Below are 22,927 nucleotides of genomic sequence, written 5' to 3'. Positions count from 1 at the left end.
CTATCTGAGCTAGACGAGGGCAGGTTCCGCGCGACCAGGGAACTGGGTGGAGGCAGGGCAGGGCGGGGAGCGGCCCCGGCCCGCGTGTGTGTGCAGGCAGGGCAGGGCAGGGCGGGGAGCGGGGAGCGGGGAGCGGGAGCCGGGTCTCCCAGCCCCCGCCCCGCGTGCGGCCCGAGCGCCGGGGCCGCGGCGAGGAGTGCGCACGCGCGCCGGGCCGCGCCGGCTACGCCGCCAGGCCCGCCTCCTCCGCGGCTTCTCCCTCCGCGGTTACCCTGGTCTCAGCCCCTCCTTTCCGCGGCGCTCGAGGCACCATGGCCGATCCTCGCGTGAGGCAGATCAAGATCAAAACCGGCGTGGTGAAGCGGTAAGGAGCCGGAAGCGGCGCCGCGACTGCTGCCTCCTCTCCCTCGCCTCACGGCGGCCCGAGGGGCCCGGCGGCGCGCAGGCCCGACGCGGGCCCCGGACCCCAGGCCTCACCTGGGGCGCCCCGGCCGGCGGGCTCGGGCGGGGACGGAGGGGCGCGCGGGTGCCCGAGTCCGCCGGCCTGACCCTCCGCTCCCCGCGCCTGTGCCCGCGAAAGCCCGGCGGGGGCCCCTGGGCCGCACCCTCCCGCGGCCGGGGAGGCGGAGGGGCGGCGGCCAGGCCCGCTGCGCTCGCGCTCCGTGTCTCCCCGGGGAACCTGGCCGGAGGGGGCGCGTCCGGGCCTCTCCCTGCGCCCAGGTGGAGGCGCGAGCCGGTTCGGAAGTTTAGGAGGGCGTCCCGAGGCCGCCCCCATCCGAAATGGGAGCTGGCGGGCGCCCTGTCATCCAACATGGCAGGCGGGACAGTCCCAAACTGGGCCGTGAGCTTCCGGCGCTCTCGACAAACTTCGAGGCCTGGCGCTCCCCGGCCAGCGTCCCCAAGGCCCGCCCCAGAGCCTGTCGGATGCTAAGTAACCATCCTGGGTAGGCCAGTCTGGTAATGCTTCGTTATTCCAGCCGTTCTTAGGCACTGGAGTGCTTGTGAGAACTTTATTGTTCAGACCCCAAAAGATCAAACTTCCAAGAGAAAAGATGAACAGCCTTCTGAAGAAACAAGTTAATTAGGCAGTAAATCTGTCTAATCCTAGCTCTCTGGCTTCTTCCTTTTTGCACACCTTTCCTCCCTGTGTTGATACTTTTCACCAGAGGAATGACAAGGCAAAGGGGAGAATGGGTTCACTTATGAAGCTGTTGCCTCTGAGGCTTATTAGTAGAGCCTTACACTGTGCTGTCCTAGAAACTGTAATTGTTAACGGCAGTAGGGAGACAGGAGGAGTAGTAGTGAAGTGGACAGCTTTTCTGAAGTGAGACTGCTTGGGTTCCAATCTTGATTCTGCCATGTTATGTACTGTTGAAGACATTACATCTGCCTCAGTTTCCCCCTTTGTGAAACGGAGTACCAGCCTCATGCGGTTGTTGCAGCACCTGCTGTTCCGTTTAACAGTACGTGGAAACTACTAGTATATGTTAACTAATACTGTGATTTGTATTCCTATTTTACAAATGAGAAACTGAGCTTTGAAGTTGAAATAGAAAAAGTAAACTTGTTCCGGGTCATTGCTAGTTAGTGGCAGAGCAGGGAAAGAACTAAGGTTTATAACCTACAGTCTTTTAAGTTACAGTGCCCCACCCCAAGAGTATTTTTTTAATGTGTGATAATAGGAGAGTTGAGATGGGTAATTGAAAACATAATTTGCAGTTACTCATTCCAGAGTTCTGTTGTTCACGTTTGTTATGCTTACTTTGGTTATGTCATTTTCATAAATCTATTTGGCAAAATGATTTGCCAGATATATCCAAAAGGATATGATGAAGAGTGCTTTAGATGGAAAGTCATGAGAAATGACTTCTTTTTTATTGAGGTATAGTTGATTTACAGTATTAATTTCAGGTATATAATATAGAGATTCAGAATTTTTTTATTCTCCATTCAAAGTTGTTACATTGACTGCATTCCCTGTGCTGTCCATTCTCTTACCCAACTGGTAGCCACTAGTTTGCTCTGTGAGTCAGTTCCCGATTTGCCATATTCATTAGTGTGTTTTGTTTTCAGATTCACATTTTATGATAACATACAGTGTTTGTCTTTGTCTGACTTCACTGATCATAATGCCCTCCAGGTCCATCTATATTGTTGCAAATGGCAGAATCCCATTCTTTTTTACGGCTGAGCAGTAGTCTATGGTGTCTGTGTGTGACATTTTCTGTATCTGTTCATCAGTTGATGGATACTCAGGCTTCCATAGCTTTGCTTTTGTAAATAATGCTGCTGTGAACATTGGGGTGCATGTATCTTTTCAAATTTGGTGTTTTCATTTTCTTGAGATAAATACCCAGGAGTGGAATTGCTGGATCATATGGTGGTTCTATTTTTAGTTTTTTGAGGAACCTTGATGCTGTTTATCATAGTGGCTGCACCAATTTCCATTCCTACCAACAGTGTACAAGGATTCCCTTTTCGCCACATCCTCACCAACATTTGTTATTTTGGGGAGACGCACTGATTTGGGACATCCCAGGTGGTGCATTGGTAAAGAATCTGCTTGCCAGTGCCGGAGACGCAAGAGATGTTTGTTAGATCCCTCGGTAGGAAAGATTCCCTGGAGTAGAAAATGGCAACCCACTCCAGTATTTTTGCCCGGAAAATTCCATGGACAGAGGAGGCTGGCAGGCTACAGTCCCTGGGGTGGGAAAGAGAGGACATGACTGGGCACAACAACAACAAACACTTATATGCATAATTAAGTTTCTAGGCTTTCAAAAATGCCTAAGTGCTTACAGATACTGCTTGGAAATAAAGTTTTGTTTTCATTTTATTTCAATAATAGAGCATTATCAAAGTTTAATTTTGATTCCTTATACTTACATACATTTATCATTTTAGTGAAATCCCTTCATAATTTACTGTAATATCTCAAATTGCTTATAAATTAATCAAATGCCTACTGTATATTTTTTCATGGCTGTTCTGTTGGCATTTTGGTTAGAGCTTGTCTGTATGTACTGAAATTACATATGGTTAAAAAAGCCGTAAAATTTGTATTTTAGCTTCTTATTAACCATATTTTGCTTTGGTAGATAACTCTCAACCTGTAAATATTGTTCCCTATTCTCTCATCTGTTACTTTTTCCTGAAAATTATTTTACTTTGACTCCTTCCAACATCTGCCTTAGTATTCTGATTTTTAGAATTCTACGTTTTACTTCAGCAAAGGAAAGATAGGCATATGTGGCAACACGTTAGTAATTGTTGGAGATGAATGGTCATTCATCTTCATTATATTCTTCTCTATGTAAGTTAAACATCTTTCATTATAAAAAGATGCATTTTTTTCTCCTCTGCAGATTTAGTTTCAGAGACTTCTCAATTAGTTTCATGAATCAGACATGTTCTTGGTTTTATGAATTCCCGTTCATAAAAGCATTGTTTTTAGAAACCAGTCATCTAAAATTCAATTTCTGGTCTTAGCACCTTTTTTCTAGTCAAGATGTTCATTTCCCATAGCCTCATTTATCTTTAGAAGTAACAGATTTTATTTGGAAAAAGAGATTTATAAGTCATTCAAGCCCTGAATTCCTTAGTTTTCTTTCCAGGAATTAAAAGCCACTTAGAAATATATTCTAGGTATTAGTCCTAGAGTTCGGTTTGGGCAGGCTGTACTAGGGTGGGTGAATTCTTAGAGTTTAGTGTCTAATCAGATCTGCTAAAATTCTTCAGGTGATCTAGGAATTCCCTGTAGTGGGCTTTAATTTAGAAAGAAATCTGGGCAGGCAGATGGAATGTTACTGGAGTATGGAAACAGGCAATAAGTAGATGGTGGTATTTGGCAACCGAGAGATCAAACTGAGTGGAAAGATGCACTTTTCAGCATGTTGGCAAAACGGTGACTTCAGACTAAGGAAAGAAGCCTCAACAGTGCTTTAGTGGTAGAGAAACTTTGTTACCTCACATTGTAACAAAGACAAAGGATCTGATTTCCAGAAATAGACTTCAAGAGAAGAGGTTAGATTCCTAGAAACAGGAGAGTCCAGTTACTAGGAAAGGGTTGTTAGTTAAGACAGCATTGATTCTGACTTGGTGTTGAGTTTCTCACTCCTGCTGCTGCTGCTGCCATCACTTCAGTCATGTCCGACTCTGTGCGACCCCATAGACGGCAGCCCACCAGGCTCTGCCGTCCCTGGGATTCTCCAGGCAAGAACACTGGAGTGGGTTGCCATTGCCTTCTCCAATGTGTGAAAGTGAAAAGTGAAAGTGAAGTCGCTCAGTCGTGTCCGACCCTTAGCGACCCCACAGATTGCAGCCTACCAGGCTCCTCCATCCATGGGATTTTCCAGGCAAGAGTACTGGAGTGGCTTGCCATTGCCTTCTCACTCCTAGGACTTGTCAAATATCTCTTTGCCTGAAACATGATTGTTTTCTCAGGGATAATTCTGGCTGCGGACTATAGAGATATATGTGTACTCGGAGTGAGTAATTATACTAAGTTACTTCAAGAAGTAGCCAGTGTTCACATGTGACTCATTGTTAGTGGGTATTGCTTGGTAGGTTTGGCTCTGGCAGGCTCTTTTTAAAGATTTGAATCCATGTTCCAGATTTCTAGACCTACTTATCTGTGACTGGGTCACAGCTAATCTGGCAGTTGTAGCAAGGATTACCAAATATGACTCCAGATTTTTTCTTTTCCAGTGCAGAACTGTACCTCTTTTCTTCCCCTTCCCTTCCCCATAGTGTCTCACGGGCATGAGTTGTAGGGTTTACTTGGAACTGAAGGGTTTCCAAATGTGGAACCTACAGTGCTGAAGTTGGGAACGTCTCAAGCATACCAGGATGATTTGTATTAGTACTTAGACATCTAGCAAACACAGTACTGTCTTTTGTGTGCTGTGATTATTTGGAGACTATTTGATGACAGCACAACTGTGAATTAAATGTTATGCTTTACTTAAAATTTAAATGCATCCTGTAAACATGAAGTTTTGCCATAGTAGCCTTGTTTCTGTATTAGATTATTGGTGATTTAGAAAGTAATTTTCTCTAAAGTAGAAGATACGGCATTTTTTTTTCTTCTGGTTTTATTGAAATAATTTTTTAAAAAAATTTTTATTAGAATATAGTTGCTTCACTGTGTTGTTTCTGCTGTACTGCAAAGTGAATCAGCTCTGCATGTACCCCCTCTCTTTGGATTTCCTTCCCATTTAGGTCACCACGGAGCATTGAGTCGAGTTCCCTGTGCTGTGCAGTATGTTCTGGTTAGTTATCTATTTTATGCATAGTGTCAATAGTGTATATATGTCAATCCCAGTCTCCCAGTTCTTCCCACCTGCCCCTTTCCCCCTTGGTACCCATGACTCATTATTAACATTTTATAACTGAAAGCTTATACCTCTTAATCTCCCTCACTTGTTTCCCTCCTCCATATGCCTCCCCTTGGGCAACCACCTGTTATTCTATGTTTGATTCTGTTTCTATTCAGTTATATTTGTTCATTTGTTTTGTTTTTTAGATCCCACATATCAGTGAAATCATACAGTATTTTTTTTCTGACTTACTTCACTTGGCATAATACTCTCTAAGTCCATCCATGTTGTCACAAATAGCAAGATTTAATTCTTCTTTATGGCTAATACTCCACTGTATGTGTGTATTGTATGTATCAGGCGCGTCTTCCTTATCCATTCCTCTGTTCGTGGACTCACGGGATGTATTGTATGTATCAGGCGCGTCTTCCTTATCCATTCCTCTGTTCATGGACTCAGTGGGAGTGAGTCTGAGCAAACTCAGGGAGATAGTGGAGGAGGGAGGGACCTGGCATGCTTCAGTCCATGGTGTCACAAAGAGTTGGACACAACTTAGTGACAACACCAATCACAACAGCAACAACAAATTCATGGGCACTTTGAAAATGCTGCAAGGAACATAGGAATGTATGTATCTTTTACATTCGTATGTTTGGTTTTTTTTTTTTGATACTCAAGAGTGGAATCACTGGATCATATGGTGGTTTTATTTTTAATTTTTTGAGGAATCCCATACTGTTTCCCATACTGGCTGCACCAATTTACATTTCCATCAGCAGTATACATGGGTTCCTTTTCTCCACATCCATTGTTTTCTTTTTGATAATAGCCATTCTGACAGGTGTGAGGGATATCTCATTGTGGTTTTAACCTGCATTTCCCTGATGATGAGTGGTGTTGAGCATCTTTTCATGTCCCTGTTGGCCATCTACGTATCTCCTTTGGAAAAATGTCTATTCAGGTCTTCTACCTGTTTTCCTTTTTTTTTTAAATCAGGTTTTGTTTTTTTATTTTTATCTTGAGTTATGTGTGATTTTTTGTATAGTTTGGTTATTGATCCTTTCTTTGTAAGAAATATGTTTTTAGATAGCTTCCACAGTTCAGTAGGTGACTTTTCCCTTTTGTTGGTAGTTTGCTCTGTTGTGCAAAAGATGTTTAGTTTGATTAATCCCATTTGTTCATTCTTGTTTTTGTTTCCCTTGCCTGAGGAGACAAATCCAAAAAGATATTGTTAAGACCGATGTGAGAAAGTATAGTGCCTATTTTTTCTTCTAGAAGTTTTATGCTTTTAGATATTTTTGTATATGGTATGAGAAAGTAGTCCAATTTGATTCTTCTGCATATAGCTGTCCAGTTTTCTCAATACCATTTATTAAAGATACTCTTTGCCCCATTTTTCACTAAAGCAGAAGAAAAAATAGCATTTATGTTTTAAATGCTGGTATGTTATTTCAGCTAAATGGCATATGTCTACCATAAGTTTCCAAATATGATTTCTGTTTATAAATAAGGGTGTTTTTTTAAAAAAGCTGTGTTTATGGTAAATTCAAAAAAATTCTTCTGTAAGACCATAATGTTTTCATTCATTTAACATAAAAAGTTCTCTAATAACTTTAAATCAACTCATTTTTCAATAAAGCTTGCTAAAAATGCCCATTGGTGAGTGAATTAATTGATTAAAAATGCTTTCTGAAACATATCTTTTTATAACCATTTTAGGTTGGTAATGGCTTAAAATCCAATGTGAACAAAGAATGTTAGGGCATTGGAAATAGCTCTGACATTGGCCCATAGTTTTTCTCTGATTAAATGAAAGTGACACCAGTAGATTAGAATGAGACTAGGACAATTCACACTGCAATTGTGTTAGTTTAACTTTAACAATCTTTTAACACTCTTGTTTAAATGTAGCTGACATACCATAATTACAAATCTACAAGCCTTGATTATAGAATTTTACATCATGAATCTGTGGGGAAATTGTATTGATTTTTTTTTTTTTTTTATAAAGCAAGGACCTTTCCCAAACTGTTGCATCTTCCCAAGTTTGTTTATATCCATACCTGTAATAAATAACTAGGTAAATATATATATATAAATATATACACACACACACACACATATGTTGTATGGCAGGCATTAAAAAAGCACAGGAGGTAAGTAAAATTGCCACATTGTTAAATATATATGTAATACTGACATACATTATGTGTGTATACATGCTGTTACATGCCCGGGTCCAGCCTCGGCAGAGTCCAGGGATACCCTCAGGATGAGCGGCATTGGCGAAGAAAAGAAAGGGAGTCGAGTCTTGGTTGAGTGCAGAATCAAGACTATTTTATTTTTTTCACATTCAGTTCAGTTCAGTCTCTCAGTCATGTCCGACATTAGTGCTTACATACCCTAAAACCAATAATTCTAAAAACGGAGGAGGGATTGTCTTGATAAAATTGTACCAGGAATGCAGTCATAAACCATCTTCCAGAACAGTCAGTACCTTCATGCATAACTCTTAAAAAATGGACTCTTAAGACATCAAGCTAGTGGAGGTGATGGAATTCCAGTTGAGCTATTTCAAGTCTTGAAAGATGATGCTGTGAAAGTGCTGCACTCAATATGCCAGCAGATTTGGAAAACTCAGCAGTGGCCACAGGACTGGAAGAGGTCAGTCTTCATTCCAATCCCAAAGAAAGGCAATGCCAAAGAATGCTCAAACTACCGGACAATTGCACTCATCTCACACGCTAGTAAAGTCATGCTCAAAATTCTCCAAGCCAGGCTTCAGCAGTATGTAAACCGTGAACTCCCAGATGTTCAAGCAGGTTTTAGAAAAGGCAGAGGCTGCTACTGCTACTGCTAAGTCACTTCAGTCGTGTCCGACTCTGTGTGACCCCACAGACGGAAGCCCACCAGGCTCCCCCGTCCCTGGGATTCTCCAGGCAAGAACACTGGAGTGGGTTGCCATTTCCTTCTCCATTGTGTGAAAAGTGAAAGTGAAGTCGCTCAGTCGAGTCCGACCCTTAGCGACCCCACGGACTGCAGCCTACCAGGCTCCTCCATCCATGGGATTTTCTAGGCAAGAGTACCAGAGATCAAATTGCCAACATCCGCTGGATCATGGAGAAAGCAAGAGAGTTCCAGAAAAACATCTATTTCTGCTTCATTGACTATGCCAAAGCCTTTGACTGTGTGGATCACAATAAACTGTGGAACATTCTGAAAGAGATGGGAATCCCAGACCACCTAACCTGCCTCTTGAGAAACCTGTATGCAGGTCAGGAAGCAACAGTTAGAACCGGACATGGAACAACAGACTGGTTCCAAATAGGAAAAGGTGTACGTCAAGGCTGTATATTGTCACCTTGCATATTTAACTTATATGCAGAGTACATCATGAGGAACGCTGGGCTGGAAGAAGCACAAGCTGGAATCAAGATTGCTGGGAGAAATATCAATAACCTCAGATATGCAGATGACACTACCCTTATGGCAGAAAGTGAAGAGGAACTCAAAAGCCTCTTGATGAAAGTGAAAGAGGAGAGTGAAAAGGTTGGCTTGAAGCTCAACATTCAGAAAACAAAGATCATGGCATCTGGTCCCATCACTTCATGGGAAATAGATGGAAAAGCAGTGGAAACAGTGTCAGACTTTATTTTTTTGGGCTCCAAAATCACTGCGGATGCTGATTGCAGCCATGAAATTAAAAGACGCTTGCTCCTTGGAAGGAAAGTTATGACCAACCTTGATAATATATTAAAAAGCAGAGACATTACTTTGCCAACCAAGGTCCGTCTAGTCAAGGCTATGGTTTTTCCCGTGGTCATGTATGGATGTGAGAGTTGGACTGTGAAGAAAGCTGATCGCCGAAGAATCGATGCTTTTGAACTGTGGTGCTGGAGAAGACTCTTGAGAGTCCCTTATACTGCAAGGAGATCCAACCAGTCCATTCTAAATGGATGTTCATTGGAGGGACTGATGCTAAAGCTGAAACTGCAATACTTTGGCCACCTCATGCGACGAGTTGACTCACTGGAAAAGACTGTGATGCTGGGAAAGGTTGGGGGCGGGAGGAGAAGGGGACGACGGAGAATGAGATGGCTGGATGGCATCACCGACTCTGTGGACATGAGTTTGAATGTACTCCGGGAGTTGGTGATGGACAGGGAGGCCTGGCGTGCTGTGATTCATGGGGTCGCGGAGAGTCGGACACGACTGAGCGACTGAACTGAACTGAACTGAACTGAAGACATCAAGGCCACAAGGCATGAAAAAATGGCTTTATTTGTGTATCAGTTGCTGCTGCTGCTAAGTCACTTCAGTCGAGTCCGACTCTGTGTATCAGTTAGTCAACTGTAAAAACTATTAGCAAACTTTATCTTGGGAGCCTCAGTTCTGGGCAGACTTTGTGACTCCCTAGGTAGCATGGTATCTGGTTTTGGGCTCTACCCCCATATATCTGCAGAGACAATTTTTTACACTAATACTATACGGTTATTCATTTTGTCATCAACCTTTATCTCTGTGTTTACTTCTAGTGTACTCCCAGGCACACCATAGACGGGGCAGGGAGACATAGCAGCGAGCACTGCTATGTGACCTTGAGGGCCAAGAGTCTCATGAGCTCCCTCCAGATCTCACTCTAAGGGGCCCTTCTAAACTCGTCAAAGGCTCTGTATCTATTTTGCTTGTGGAGTGTTTAGGCCTATTGTTAGCAGACTTAGCTTTATGCCAGGGGCGCTTTGTGCAGTCCTGAGCATTCCAAATTCTAAATTGACATTTATAACCCCAGCAGGGCCAGAAGGGGTAGGATGTTCTGTGTAAAAATATTTCCTTCATTCCTGGCCTGTTTATAGGGCCCATACACCCTCAGGGACTGTATTGCTGCCATGCAAAGGCTTCAAGGGGGATATTTGAGCAGGAGTCAGAAGAATTCTTAGAAAGCACAGAGGACTACCAAGCATCAGAAGAAAAGACGGAGGCCTGGGAGTAGATGATGGGGTGGCCCTGAGAAATCCTCGGAGGTCTGGATGGCCTTGTGTGCCAGCTCCTCGAACCAAGACCTTGTCATGGGCGGGGTCTCTCATGCCGGCTTCCAACAGTTACATATTTTATATTGACCCAAAAGTGAACACTCTGGACGACACATGTACTTTATGAAAACATGAAAGACTCATATGTTGTATGGAGATATAGTTTTGCGCCATTAGTTGCACTTGTCTGTTGTTTCCTCCTTTAGTTGTAATTGTATATACTAACCCCTTTTAAAGTAATTATGGCTAAAATTAGGATGGACAATATCTGGGAGAGGTTTAGGACATAGCCTTGTAAATTTTTCTTGTAAGCTTTAGTAACTTTTTATATTTTAGTGTTTTCTCCTCATCTTCCACATCATAGGCCTTTGATGTCAGTTAAAGTAAGTTCAGCCAAAATGGCCAACTTCCTACCTTGAAATTTAGCCAGCTCTTTGGAATTTCTATATTGTATCCAGTTCTCCAAAGTGGTGGTCAAAGTCATTGTCAAAATGGATTGCAGGTGGTCAGCTCTTCCCCACCTTCTGCCAGCTACTTGGCAAACATTGACTCAGGAGCTTACGCAGCTGGCAACCAGATGTCTCTCAAAGTTGGAAAGGAAGAAAGCTAAGGCCACTCATGACCGTTGTTTTCCCAGCACAACCTGTATTGTTCTGCAAGTTGAATATGGAAATAAAAGATCCTTTGACTCCTGTGTGTGTGTGTCTGTAGACATGTTCTGTGTTTTCATTGCATTTTTTTGTTTCATAGAAAATGTTTAAAATCTGTGGTAAGCCAGGTTGGAAAAATAGTAGGTTGTTAAAAATAGTAGTCCAGAAGTATTTAGAATATAAATGCTTAAATGTGTGGTCTTCCTATTCCAACTTTCCTTTTCCAGTAATACAATTAATAGAACAAAATTCCAACTGTGATGCTGTTTAATGTTTCCAAATAAGCTCGTTTTAAAATAACAATGATCCAAAGATCACTTATTTAGCAGCCTCACTCAGAACCTCTGTCTTTGAAGCACTTGGTATGCTGTTGGCATCTAGTATATGTTCAGTAGAAGTCTTTCCAGTGGACAAATTCATGTCTTATTCTATAAGGATTTTTAAAAATAATTTTGTGAGCTTTAAAAAAAAAGTACTTATTTGGCTGTGCTGGGTCTTAGTTGCATCATGTGGGAGTCTTTGATCTTCACTGTGGCATGTGAACTCTTAGTTGCTGCATTTGGGGTCTAGTTCCCTGACGGAATTGAACCCTGGCCCCCAACTTTGAGAGTGCAGAGTCTTATTCACTGGACCACTAGAGAAGTCCTTCTATAAGGATTTTTTGAGCTGATAAGCAGTAGGGAGCTACTGAGTCAATTATGATGTGACAGCATTATAGTTATTATATCATTGCCCCAGTTGGGGTTACAGAGATGGAAGCCCAGGCTTCACTTACTACATTGGTGACCCTTACTCTTGCCTAGAAAATCCCATGGATGGAGGAGCCTGGTAGGCTGTGGTCCGTGGGGTCGCTAAGGGTCGGACACGACTGAGCGACTTCACTTTCACTTTTCACTTTCACACATTGGAGAAGGAAATGGCAACCCACTCCAGTGTTCTTGCCTGGAGAATCCCAGGGACGGGGGAGCCTGGTGGGCTTCCGTCTATGGGGTCACACAGAGTCGGACACGACTGAAGTGACTTAGCAGCAGCAGCAGCAGCAAGTTACTTAACCTTTAAAAGCCCCAGCTTTCTTAGCTGGAAAATGGGTTAATGATAGTATCTTCCTTGTTCTGTTGTTTGGGAAATTTTAAGGTAATCATGTAAAGCATTTAGCCCAAATGCCTGACGTTATGTTCAATGTATGTTAATATGTGTTCAGTATTTATTAACTGCCATCATTATCATTCTGTAGATATATAAACAGTGTAGTTTCTCCAGGAGAGACCCTGGAACTTCAGTTCAGTAGCTCAGTCAAGTCAAACTCTTTTCGACCCCATGAACTGCAGCACGCCAGACTTCCCTGTCCATCACCAACTCCCGGAGCTTACTCAAACTCATGTCCATTGAGTTGGCGATGCCGTCCAACCATCTCATCCTCTGTCATCCCCTTCTCCTGCCTTCAATCTTTCCCAGTATTAGGGTCTTTTCCAGTGAGTCAGTTCTTCCCATCAGGTGGCCAAAGTATTGGAGCTTCAGCTTCAGAATCAGTCCTTCCAGTGAATATTCAGGACTGATTTCCTGTAGGATGGACTGGTTTGATCTCCTTGCTATCCAAGGGACTCTCACAAGTCTTCTCCAACACCACAGTTGAAAAGCATCAATTTCTTCACCGCTCAGCTTCCTTTATAGTCCAGCTCTCATATTCATACATGACTATGGAAAAACCATAGCTTTGACTAGAGGAACCTTTGTTGGCAAAGTAATGTCTCTGCTTTTTAATATGCTGTCTAGGTTGGTCATAGCTTTTCTTCCAAGGAGCAAGCGTCTTTTAATTTCTTGGCTGCAGTGATTTTGGAGCGCCCAAAAATAAAGTCTCTCACTGTCTCCATTGTTTCCCCATCTATTTGCCAAGAAATAATGGAACTGGATGCCATGATCTTCATTTTTTGAATGTTGAGTTTTAAGCCAACTTTTTCATTCTCCTCTTTCACTTTCATTAAGAGGCTCTTTAGTTCTTCTTCACTTTCTGCCATAAGAGTGGTGTCATCTGCATATCTGAGTTTATTGATATTTCTCCCGGCAATCTTGATTCCAGCTTGTGCTTCTTCCAGCTCAGCGTTCCTCATGATGTACTCTGCATATAAGTTAAATAAGCAGGGTGACAATGTACAGCTTTGATGTACTCCTTTCCCCATTTGGAACCAGTCTGTTGTTCCATGTCTGGTTCTAACTGTTTCTTCTTGACCTATATACAGATTTCTCAGAAGGCAGGTAAGGTAATCTGATATTCTCATCTCTTGAAGAATTTTCCACAGTTTGTTGTGGCCAGCACAGTCAGAGGCTTGGCCATAGTCAATAAAGCAGAAGTTTTTCTGGAACTCTCTTGCTTTTTCTATGATCCAGTGGATGTTGGCAATTTGATCTCTGGTTCCTCTGCCTTTTCTAAATCCAGCTTGAATATCTATAAATTCTTGGTTCACATACTGTTGATACCTGGCTTGGAGAATTTTGAGGATTACTTTACTGGCATGTGAGATGAGTGCAATTGTGCAGTAGTGCAAAATGAGTGCATTTTGCCTTTTTCTTTTCTTTTTCTTGGGGATGGTCTTGATCACTGCCTCCTGTACAGTGTCATGAATCTCTGTCCTTAGAACTTGAAACATAGGATTCCGTCCCTGAAACATGCTTTCTTTTATTAAACATTTTTTGGCTGTGCCATATGCCATATGGAATCTTGGTTCCCTGATCAGGGATCAAACCTATGTCCCCTGCTTTGGAAGCCCAGAGTCTTAACCACTGGACCACCAGGGAAGTCCTATGCTTTCTTTTAAATTGTGAAAAAAAAAAAACTTAGTTGTTTGTCATTTTCACTGATTGGCTCTAGAGAGAGAAGGGAGGAACGTGAAACTTGTGTTTTGAATTAATCTCCAGGCCTTGGTAGTGGCTATTTTTCTTTAAATTATTGAGGCATTGATTCCCTGCCTTGAAGCCCTAGCAGAATATCTCTGTTTATATCAGTGACCCCATATTTTTTAACACCTTAAAAAATATTGTATCAATTTTGTTACCATAATATGTCAAAGCCAGTTTCCCTGTTATTGCACTTCCATACAGTTTATCTCAGGGAAGAGTAATCAAGTGAGTAGTAAGTTTTTAAGAGTCCTTATTCTGAAATCTATAAGTGATTCACCACAATTGTCAGAAGATGTCCCTACAATTCTGATGCTAGATTATAGTTATTTTCAAACCCTCCTTAGTATTTTTTAAACTAAGTTCCGTATTTGTTGTTGATATTCTTTTACCTGTGCTAAAGAAATACCTTACAGAGCCTTAGTGTGCACATATGCTTTAACTTAGGGTTTATTTGTCTCCAAACAAGTAGGCATCTACTTTTTCACTAAATCATCCTCAGCTTCTGAACCATACTGAAATGATATGCTTTTAATGTGCATCCATTGTCCGAAATAACGTCTGTACTCTATGAAGCTTTTGAAGACCTGTAAGTTTACTGAAGTGTAAGTCATCTTAGGTTACTGGTACAATGCTTTTCATTTCAAATCGTCTCTGCACTATATATAAGATTTACAAAAATTTTCTTAAGGCCAAACAGTTCTTTTCATCTTTTTAGGGACCAAAGGGATGGTACATAATACATGGCTTATACTAAAACAGGCATTTAATACCTATTTGCAAATTGAGCCAAGGAATGGGGAAAACCAGAAAAATCAATTATATGAGGGGGAACACCTAACATAATTGAGGTTTGCTTTTATAACTAAAAGTGAGAGACTGAAAAGAGAGAGATTGCTGAATACTCCAGTTACACTTCCAAAGGGCAATAAAATAGCTGCGGGTAGTCACAATCTTCACTTAAAGACTCTTGTCAGGATAGTATTTTTGTTAGAGAAATGAAAGATAATATGTTTATATCAAGGATTTCTTTAAAAGTTAACAACTTTGAAGGATTTTTTTAAAATGTAGTTTTAATTGGAGGATAATTACTTTGCAGTGGTGTGTTGGCTGCTGTGCAACAGCGTGAATCAGCCATAAGTGTACATGCATCCCCATCCTCTTGAGCCTCCCTCCCACCCTCATCCGGGACTTTTTTCAACTAGGAAGAAAGTCTGTTGTTGAAACGTTTTTAATTATTAATAAGTTTAATCTAAAAAAGTTTTGTAGTTTACCTAGAGCTAACCAGAGCACCATCTCCTTTTGATTCTAACTTAACTAAAATTGTGTCTATGTGTGTGTGTGGTGTAACTGCCTACTGTTAATTTACTTACATAAATAGACTCATCTATATCAGGATTTTTTTCCTGAAACCTAAGAAAAATAATAAGGATATAGGTAAATTGAAATCTGATTATGGTTAGTAGGTGATATTTCAGGGAAACTTAATATGGCAGAGTTTTGGGCCCAGTCCTTAAGGAATTTTTGTTCTATTAAATTTTACAGTGTATGTATATCTAAACATTTATTCTTAGAATTGCAGGTATCTCGTATCTCTTTATATAAATCCCAAATCTTCAGCTTTCTCCTGAGCTTTAAACTCATTTTAAATTATTGAATTTATGTCCTTATTTTAGTATCCTCTGGTTTCAAACTTTATCTGACACCAAACTAATTATTTTCTCAAATGTGATCCTCTTCATCTGTTTTATGAAGAAAAAATGTTATTTCATGTAAGAGAAAAAGAGAAAGCATAGTAAACCTGAAATGAAACAATATAGTTACACTTGCAGTGCCCTTTCTGAATTTGTTCCTTTTCTTCTTTGCCTTTGCTGCTGCTGCTAAGTCACTTCAGTCGTGTCCGACTCTGTGTGACCCCATAGACGGAAGCCCACCAGGCTCCCCTGTCCCTGGGATTCTCCACGCAAGAACACTGGAGTGGGTTGCCATTTCCTTATCCAATGTGTGAAAGTGAAAAGTGAAAGTGAAGTCGCTCAGTCGTGTCCAACCCTTAGCGACCCCACAGACTGCAGCCTACCAGGCTCCTCCATCCATGGGGTTTTCTAGGCAAGAGTATTGGAGTGGCTTGCCATTGCCTTCTCCGCTTCTTTGCCTTTAAGTAATTATTATTCTGAATTTGATCTTTATCTTCCATGCGTTTATTTTTTGGTTGTGGTGCGCGTCGTGTGGAATCTTTCCCATCTTGGTGCATGTCGTGGTTTCCCAGGATTGAAACCATGCCCTGTGCAGTGGCAGCTCAGACCTTTAACCGCCGGACCACCAGGGAAGTCTCTCCACGCATATTTTTAAACTTTTAGTTTATATGTAGATATACATGAACCATATTAAAGTATTGTTCTGCACACTTAACTGCCCTATGTATCGTAAAATATATCTGGAAGGATACATAGGAAGCTGGTCATGTTGGTTGTCCCTGGGAGAGAAGCTGTATAACTGAGGACAGGGGTAGGAGGAAATTCTTATAATTTTGAATCATGTATTACCTTTCAAAATACAGATTCATTTAAAAATTATGAGTAGTGTCATATTGTAGGAATCTTTCTATAGCCTAGTTTTTGTGCATATTACTGTTCTTGAGATTTATTCATGTTGAAACTGTCAGCTCTAATTCATTCTCTTTTGTGAATTTGCTAGTTTTTTTTCCATTCTCGTGTTGGTAAATATTTAGTTTTAACTTTTTCCAGTTTTACAAATAATGCTACAATGTACTTTGTTAAACATGGCTTTTAGTGCACATATATAATAGTTAGTGTAAGGCAGAATTTTATAAGAAATGGGCCCTGAATGGATTACAGGTATATGAGAGTGTAGCTGTCCTTAATCTTCATGATGGCCAAGTATGGCCAAGAAGAGCCATGGACTATATGGGGGAAGAACCTTTCAGACAAAATGAACAGTCTTGGAAAATAATGATTGGCCTGTTTGGGGAAGAACATCCAAGAGATAAAGGGGAGGAAGGATAGGAGACACTTTCAGAAGTAGGAGGGAGAGGGGTATAGATCCTATAGGGCCTACCTATCATGTGAGGATTTGGGCTCAGGTCTCAGGAGATGTCACCACCTCTGCAGAAGTTTCCTGGCTGTCTCCTTTCTCTGTTTTCTTAAAGAACTATGTGTAGTAGCCCCCTCTTATCTGTGGGGGCTATGTTCTTTGATTGGAGTTGGGTGGGGGGTGTGGAAGAAAGAGAAGGGGGAAAGGATGAATGAGTGTGCCTTACCTTGATCCCAACCACCTGTTCTCACAGACTCTCTGCCTTCTTCTGTTCTAGCCCCTCAGTAGCAGAGTCACTACTTCTATTGCAGGGCTTGCAGTAATTTAGGAGGCATTCCTGGAATCCATTCTGAGTGTTTTTCCTTTCTGGAAGCATAGCTATACATGGTATACATAATATCCTGTAGAAAATGTTGCATACATGAACTTAATAGTGTTAAATAGTCTTTTGTGGGACAGTTTATGAAACTTAACACCCAAGTATTTATAGCTTTTTTCCCATATCTACGGAGATCCTAGAAACTTGACTGTAAATCACACCTTTGCAGTGTACCTGAGTCCCTCGCTGGAGAATGCTTGAATTATATTGTGCTAGCTTGGTTTCGTGTTTCCTTTCTGTTGTCTCTGCCACTTGCTTTCATGGAGTGTCATCAGCCATCACTGTGCCTCGTCACGATCCTGCTTCTAGTGCTGTATGCTTCAGTCTGTTTGCGTTCCTCACTGTCTGTCTGCGGCTGCTAACATGTTTTAGGGGAACTGAGACTGTTTCATTTATTTCTGAATAGTGAAGTGAGAATAGAAATTGTCAGAAGTCTTGCCTTTTATTATTGCTTTACTTGAACTAGACTCTCTAGCTATCATAATATTGTACGTTCATCTCATCTAGGATATAAGCTCCATGAAGGCAGGGATATATTCCCCAGAAGCCTGACACAAAAAAAGACTGTTGGTAAATATAAAATGAATGAATTTACTCAGTGACATTTTAAGGTCCCTGAAAACAGAAACAGTATCTCATTCTTCATCTCTCTTTAATATATTTAAACAATCTTTTGAACTGTTTTCAGTATAGACATGGCACAAAATTCCAAAGGTACTTAAAGATAGATGCACAGTGAAATATAAGTCTGTCACCCCTATCTGTTAGGCACCCAGTTTTTCCCTCTTGGAGCCAATATTTTTACTCATTTGTGTGTGTGTATATCCTAGAGATATTCAGTACCTGCATAAGTATTTACATTTATGTCTTTAAAAACAAATGATAGTTGTTGGGCTCCACTCTGCAGGCCTGCAATGCCTATACTTGCCCAGTTTCAAGGCCAAAGAAAGAGTTTGGTGTCAGCAATGGAGATATCAGTGATTTATTGGATAGAAGGAATCTTACATGTCTGAAGCAAGATCCTGGAGCGATACCTCACCACGTGTGGCAGATGGCAGGCAGGATGTGGTGGCAGTTTTCATCAGGAGTGAGCGGGGTTTGGCAGTTATAGGGGGAATTGATGTCTGCTTGGCTCATCAGTTACCAGGGAAACTGGCAGAGTTGCATGCTCCTCACTGCCCCTTTGATAAGAACAGTCACTAGTTGGGGCCTTAGGCAAGCACATAGGAAGATCAGTCCTGTGGGCAGCGTGTAGATGAAGCCGGCACTGGCTGAGAGCACGGTATGTATAGAGGGCAAGAGAACAGCCATCTTGAGTGGCCTGACCACACAGTAGTCCTCTCTGTAGACACTGTTTTTAGCGTGTTCTGTATGGACATACCACTTTTTTTTAAAACCCAGTTTTCTGTAGTTTTCCCTGGTGTCTCAGATGGTAAAGAATCTGCCTGCAATGCTGGAGACCCAGGTTCGATGCCCGGGTCGGGAAGATCCCCTGGAGAAGAGAATGGCAGCCCAGTCTAGTATTCTTGCCTGGGAAGTCCCATGGACAGAGGAACCTGGTGGGCTACAGTCCGTGGGATCGCAGAGTTGGACGCAACTGAGCCAAACTAACACTTTATTTCGCTTTTCTATTGATGAACTTCTATATTGTTTCCAGTATTTTGTTGTGAAGAATACCTCAGTGAGTTTTCTTGTATGTGTGTAGTTTTAAAACGTGCAGATATGTCTGTACAGTAAATCTGCACAAGTGGAGCTGTTGGTGTGGGGAAGGAGAAACTTCTTTCTGTGTGCTCCTAAGCGCACTCTGGCTGGGACCCTGTATAAATCAGACGAAAGACAGATTAACAAGGAAACCACATTATTAACACAGAAACACAGAGGGATATTCAATAATGAGTAACTCAAAAGGTTGCTTAGAACTAGGCCTTATATAGCATCTTAACCAAAGAACAATACATTTGTAGAGAAAAGATAATACAAGGGAAAGGAGCTTTGAGTTTCTAGCAGATTGTGAGAAGGTAAATATTGGGGAGATAACTATGAATGGTAAGGGCTAATCAGTAAAGTTTGTTGTGTAGATTCCTCTGGTTCTTCTCTGGGCTGGTAAGGGTCTAGAGTGATTAATCTGGTGATTAACTTCTGTCTTGTGCTACAGAAGAGAGGAGAGACACCATTACAGATTTATGTCCAGCTTTTAGGTAAGTGGGAGAGGGCAGATGACGTTTCTTGTATCTGCTTTTTCTCAGTTGCCTTCAGCTCAAAATCATCCTTATGTTAAAGTGACCTATTTTGGGGTGGCATCTTCTGCTGCCATTCACTGGCTCAGGTGGCTTATGTGTTTTAAATTTTGAGAGATACTGGCAAGTTGCCCTCCAAAGAGTTTTATCTATTTGTAATTCCACTGATGATTTAATACAGTGTTTTGTTAATATGCAGTTTAATATTCTTTTGGTATGGAAAGAATTAAACCGTTGAGGAGGAATAATTTTCCTCTACCCTTCAAAGATTCCTTCAGATGGTCTAATAATTGAATTGACATGAGACAAATTAATAAGAGAAAATCCAACTTAACTTGATATACAGGAACCCTACATACCTGAGTATTTCAAAGACAGAATGGAAAAATGAGGTAAGCATGTCAGTCCGAGCTCAGGAATGGAAAGGGGCCAGGGGCTTCAGATGAGAAGGGGATCGTTCATAGAACAATAGTAAGAACAGATGTTTGGTAATTAGTTGTTTGCCCTGCCATATAGATGGGTCACTCAGATAAAATGTATTTTTTCTAATAATTCAGATTCTGGGGAAGACCCCCAATTTAAATTCTCCTTGGTAGTTAAGGGAGGGGCAGAAGTTTCTCTTGATCCACAGTGTCTTCATTGCCTTTTACCTCAAAACAATCCACGTGTCAAAGTGGCACATTTTAGGGAGGCTCATTCTGAACTCCTTCAGTCCCACTTTTGAAAACTTCTCTGAGAAATCTCACAGTCCAGAAGTTGAGTTGGTTGGTAAGTTGGTTCAGTTAAACAATTTGTCTCATTTCAGGCCCTGGAGAAGGACACAGCAACCCACTCCAATATTCTTGCCTGGAAAATCCCATGGACAGAGGAGCCTTGCAGGTTATAGTCCATGGGGTCACAGAGTTGGACATGCTGAGTGACTAACACTTTTACTTTTTCAGTCTTAGTTCCTTAAATCTATTTGGTCACTATTTGAGTCAGTCTGTGGACATTGAGTCAGTCTATGGACATTGAGGCAGTTTATGGACATTCTTGGAGAAGGCAATTCTTTCCAGTACTCTTGCCTGGAAAATCCTGTGGACGGAGGAGCCTGGTAGGCTGCAGTCTGTGGGGTCGCTAAGAGTCGGACATGACTGAGAGTCTTTACTTTCACTTTTCACTTCTGTGCATTGGGGAAGGAGATGGCAACCCACTCCAGTGTTCTTGCCTGGAGAATCCCAGGGACGGGGAGGCCTCGTGGGCTGCTGTCTAGAGTCGGACACGACTGAAGCGACTTAGCAGCATGGACCTTCTTAAACATGACAGTCCAGCCAAAACCTTGGCAGTATGACCAATGTTTCCAATTATATCCTGTTGTAAGTAGATCAGATTCCTTTTGAATTTATGCAGATAAGTATACTTCTATGAAAATAAGAATATTCAGAGTTTCCAAATTCTGAAAGGATCAGATAGGGAGAAAGAAATAAATGATTCAGTTCTCTTACAAAGGTATAATTTACCAAATTGCTGTAAGTCATAGTGAGCTTAAGAGGAAAGGTTTTTTTTTTATATCTGGAAAACAAAATGTTAGAGAACCAGCATGAGAGGTCATAAAAATTATGATCATCCTTATTAGTTCATTTAATCTTCTGTAATTAATTGTTGTTGATCTTCATCTTAGGTTAGCAGCTTTATAAATCAGTTTTCCATTAAAGTTTTAGAAAATTTTACCCAGTTCCTTGTTATATAGAATCCTAAAGTTATAAAAAAACCTCCATTCTAGAGTATTTGTCAGGGTCTTTTCTATGAATCTCCTTGAAGGTGAAGCATTTTGTAAAGCATCAGAGTAAAGCAATAATTGTAAATGACAAATGACTTTAATGTCTATTATTGCAGATTCAATGAGTTCATTATAATGGAATTGACAAGGAAGTTTGGTTATTTCTATAACATTCGACCTGTTAGTATAATAACTGGAATTAAAGCTGTTAATGTTATACCAGGACACATCTAATTTGTAAGAATTTATTTCAGGAGCACTTAGGTTAATAATATAGATCTACACAAATGTAATCTAAGAAGGTTTTAGCATCACTTATTTGACATCGCTTGCCATGTAATTTGACATACCAAATAAGCCTAATTAATATAGCATATCTCTTTATAAGAAGAAAGAACAAATCCTTTGAAATGTTTTGGGGCCCTCTGAAAAATCCCAAAGTTTAGCAAGAGGTCAAAAGGACTTCAATCTTTGGTTTTGGTAACTTTGTCAAGTTTGGTTTGTATTAAAAGGTTTGGACATTTGACTAAATAGGATCACAGATTGTTATGAAACAATACTTAATTATATATTTGACTGAAGTGATAATACAAGATCTCAAAAGCAAATATATTTTAAATCTAGCATTGTATACGTGTCCTTCCTAAACTCCCTAACTATCCCAGCAACCACAAGTTCCTTCTCTGAAGTCTGTGAGTGTCTTTCTGTTTTGCAAATAGCTTCATTTGTATCATTTCTTTTTAGATTCCACATATAAGGATTGTCATACAATGTTTCTCCTTCCCTGACTGACTTCACTCAGTGTGACAATCTCTAGGTCCATTAGTGTTGCTGTAAATGGCATGATTTCATTTTTTAGTGGCTGAGTAACATTCTGTTGTATATATGAACCACGTCTTCTTTATCCATTCCTCTATCGGATGGACATTTAGGTTGCTTCCATGTCTTGGTTATTGTAAACAGTGCTGCAGTGAACACTGGTATGCATGTATCCTTTAGGATCATGTTTTTCCTCATAATAGCCATTGTAATTCTAGGTTGTAACTCCTCTGAGTGCCAGCACCAGTTTAGTAGGACCCTAGCTACAAATGGAATTCACCCCACCTTTCTGTCCAGCCATATTTCAGAGTCCTTAGCCTAATGGTTAGCAAGCCAAGTTCTCAGAACACAAAACAAGCTTAGTAAGGTGTTGGCCTTTAAAAAAAGATATGTCTGCATCTTCCAGAACTGCAGTTCTTACACTTGCTTGTAAAATAGCAAGTGTTGCGTTTAATTCTTTGGGTTCTCAGAAGGAGGAATTTATATGGAGTATAACTTCTTTTGTTAAAGGAGTCCCTGAGGCTAACTATTATACTACATTGTATTTACTTAACTTTGTCTTTCAGTAAGACAGTTGTTTAGGATAAGAGCTCTCTCTAAAAGAATTTTTTTTTCTTTCTAATATAGTCAATTTAATCTCAATAGTGACTCAAACCAATAAACCTTATTATGGCTTAACCAGTGATGAAAGAGATGTTCCATATGAGAGTGCAAAAAAAAAAATGTAGCGCTTATAAGATTCAGAAAGTTCATTTTCAAAGATTGTCTCAAAAATTCAGGTCCTTCATTGAA

The 22,927-nt window shown here is 41.0% G+C and overlaps 1 protein-coding gene across 1 annotated transcript in view; it reads left to right on the top strand.

Moving 5' to 3' along the window:
• Positions 1–204: 204 nt before the first annotated feature.
• The window catches only part of TBCA (tubulin folding cofactor A), a 95,860-nt gene continuing 73,137 nt past the window's right edge, over positions 205–22,927 (top strand). The window contains exon 1 of the mRNA XM_055435532.2: positions 205–364. Coding sequence (XP_055291507.1) covers positions 312–364 — 53 coding nt within the window. The 5' untranslated portion in view covers positions 205–311. The remainder of the gene's footprint in view (positions 365–22,927) is intronic.

Source organism: Moschus berezovskii, chromosome 9 (genome assembly GCF_049115385.1).
Source record: "Moschus berezovskii isolate FMDL1 chromosome 9, NW_MosBer_1.0, whole genome shotgun sequence".
Lineage (NCBI taxonomy): Eukaryota > Metazoa > Chordata > Mammalia > Artiodactyla > Moschidae > Moschus > Moschus berezovskii.
Note: the sequence above shows the minus strand (reverse complement) of the source record. Positions and strands in the feature narration are given on the sequence as shown.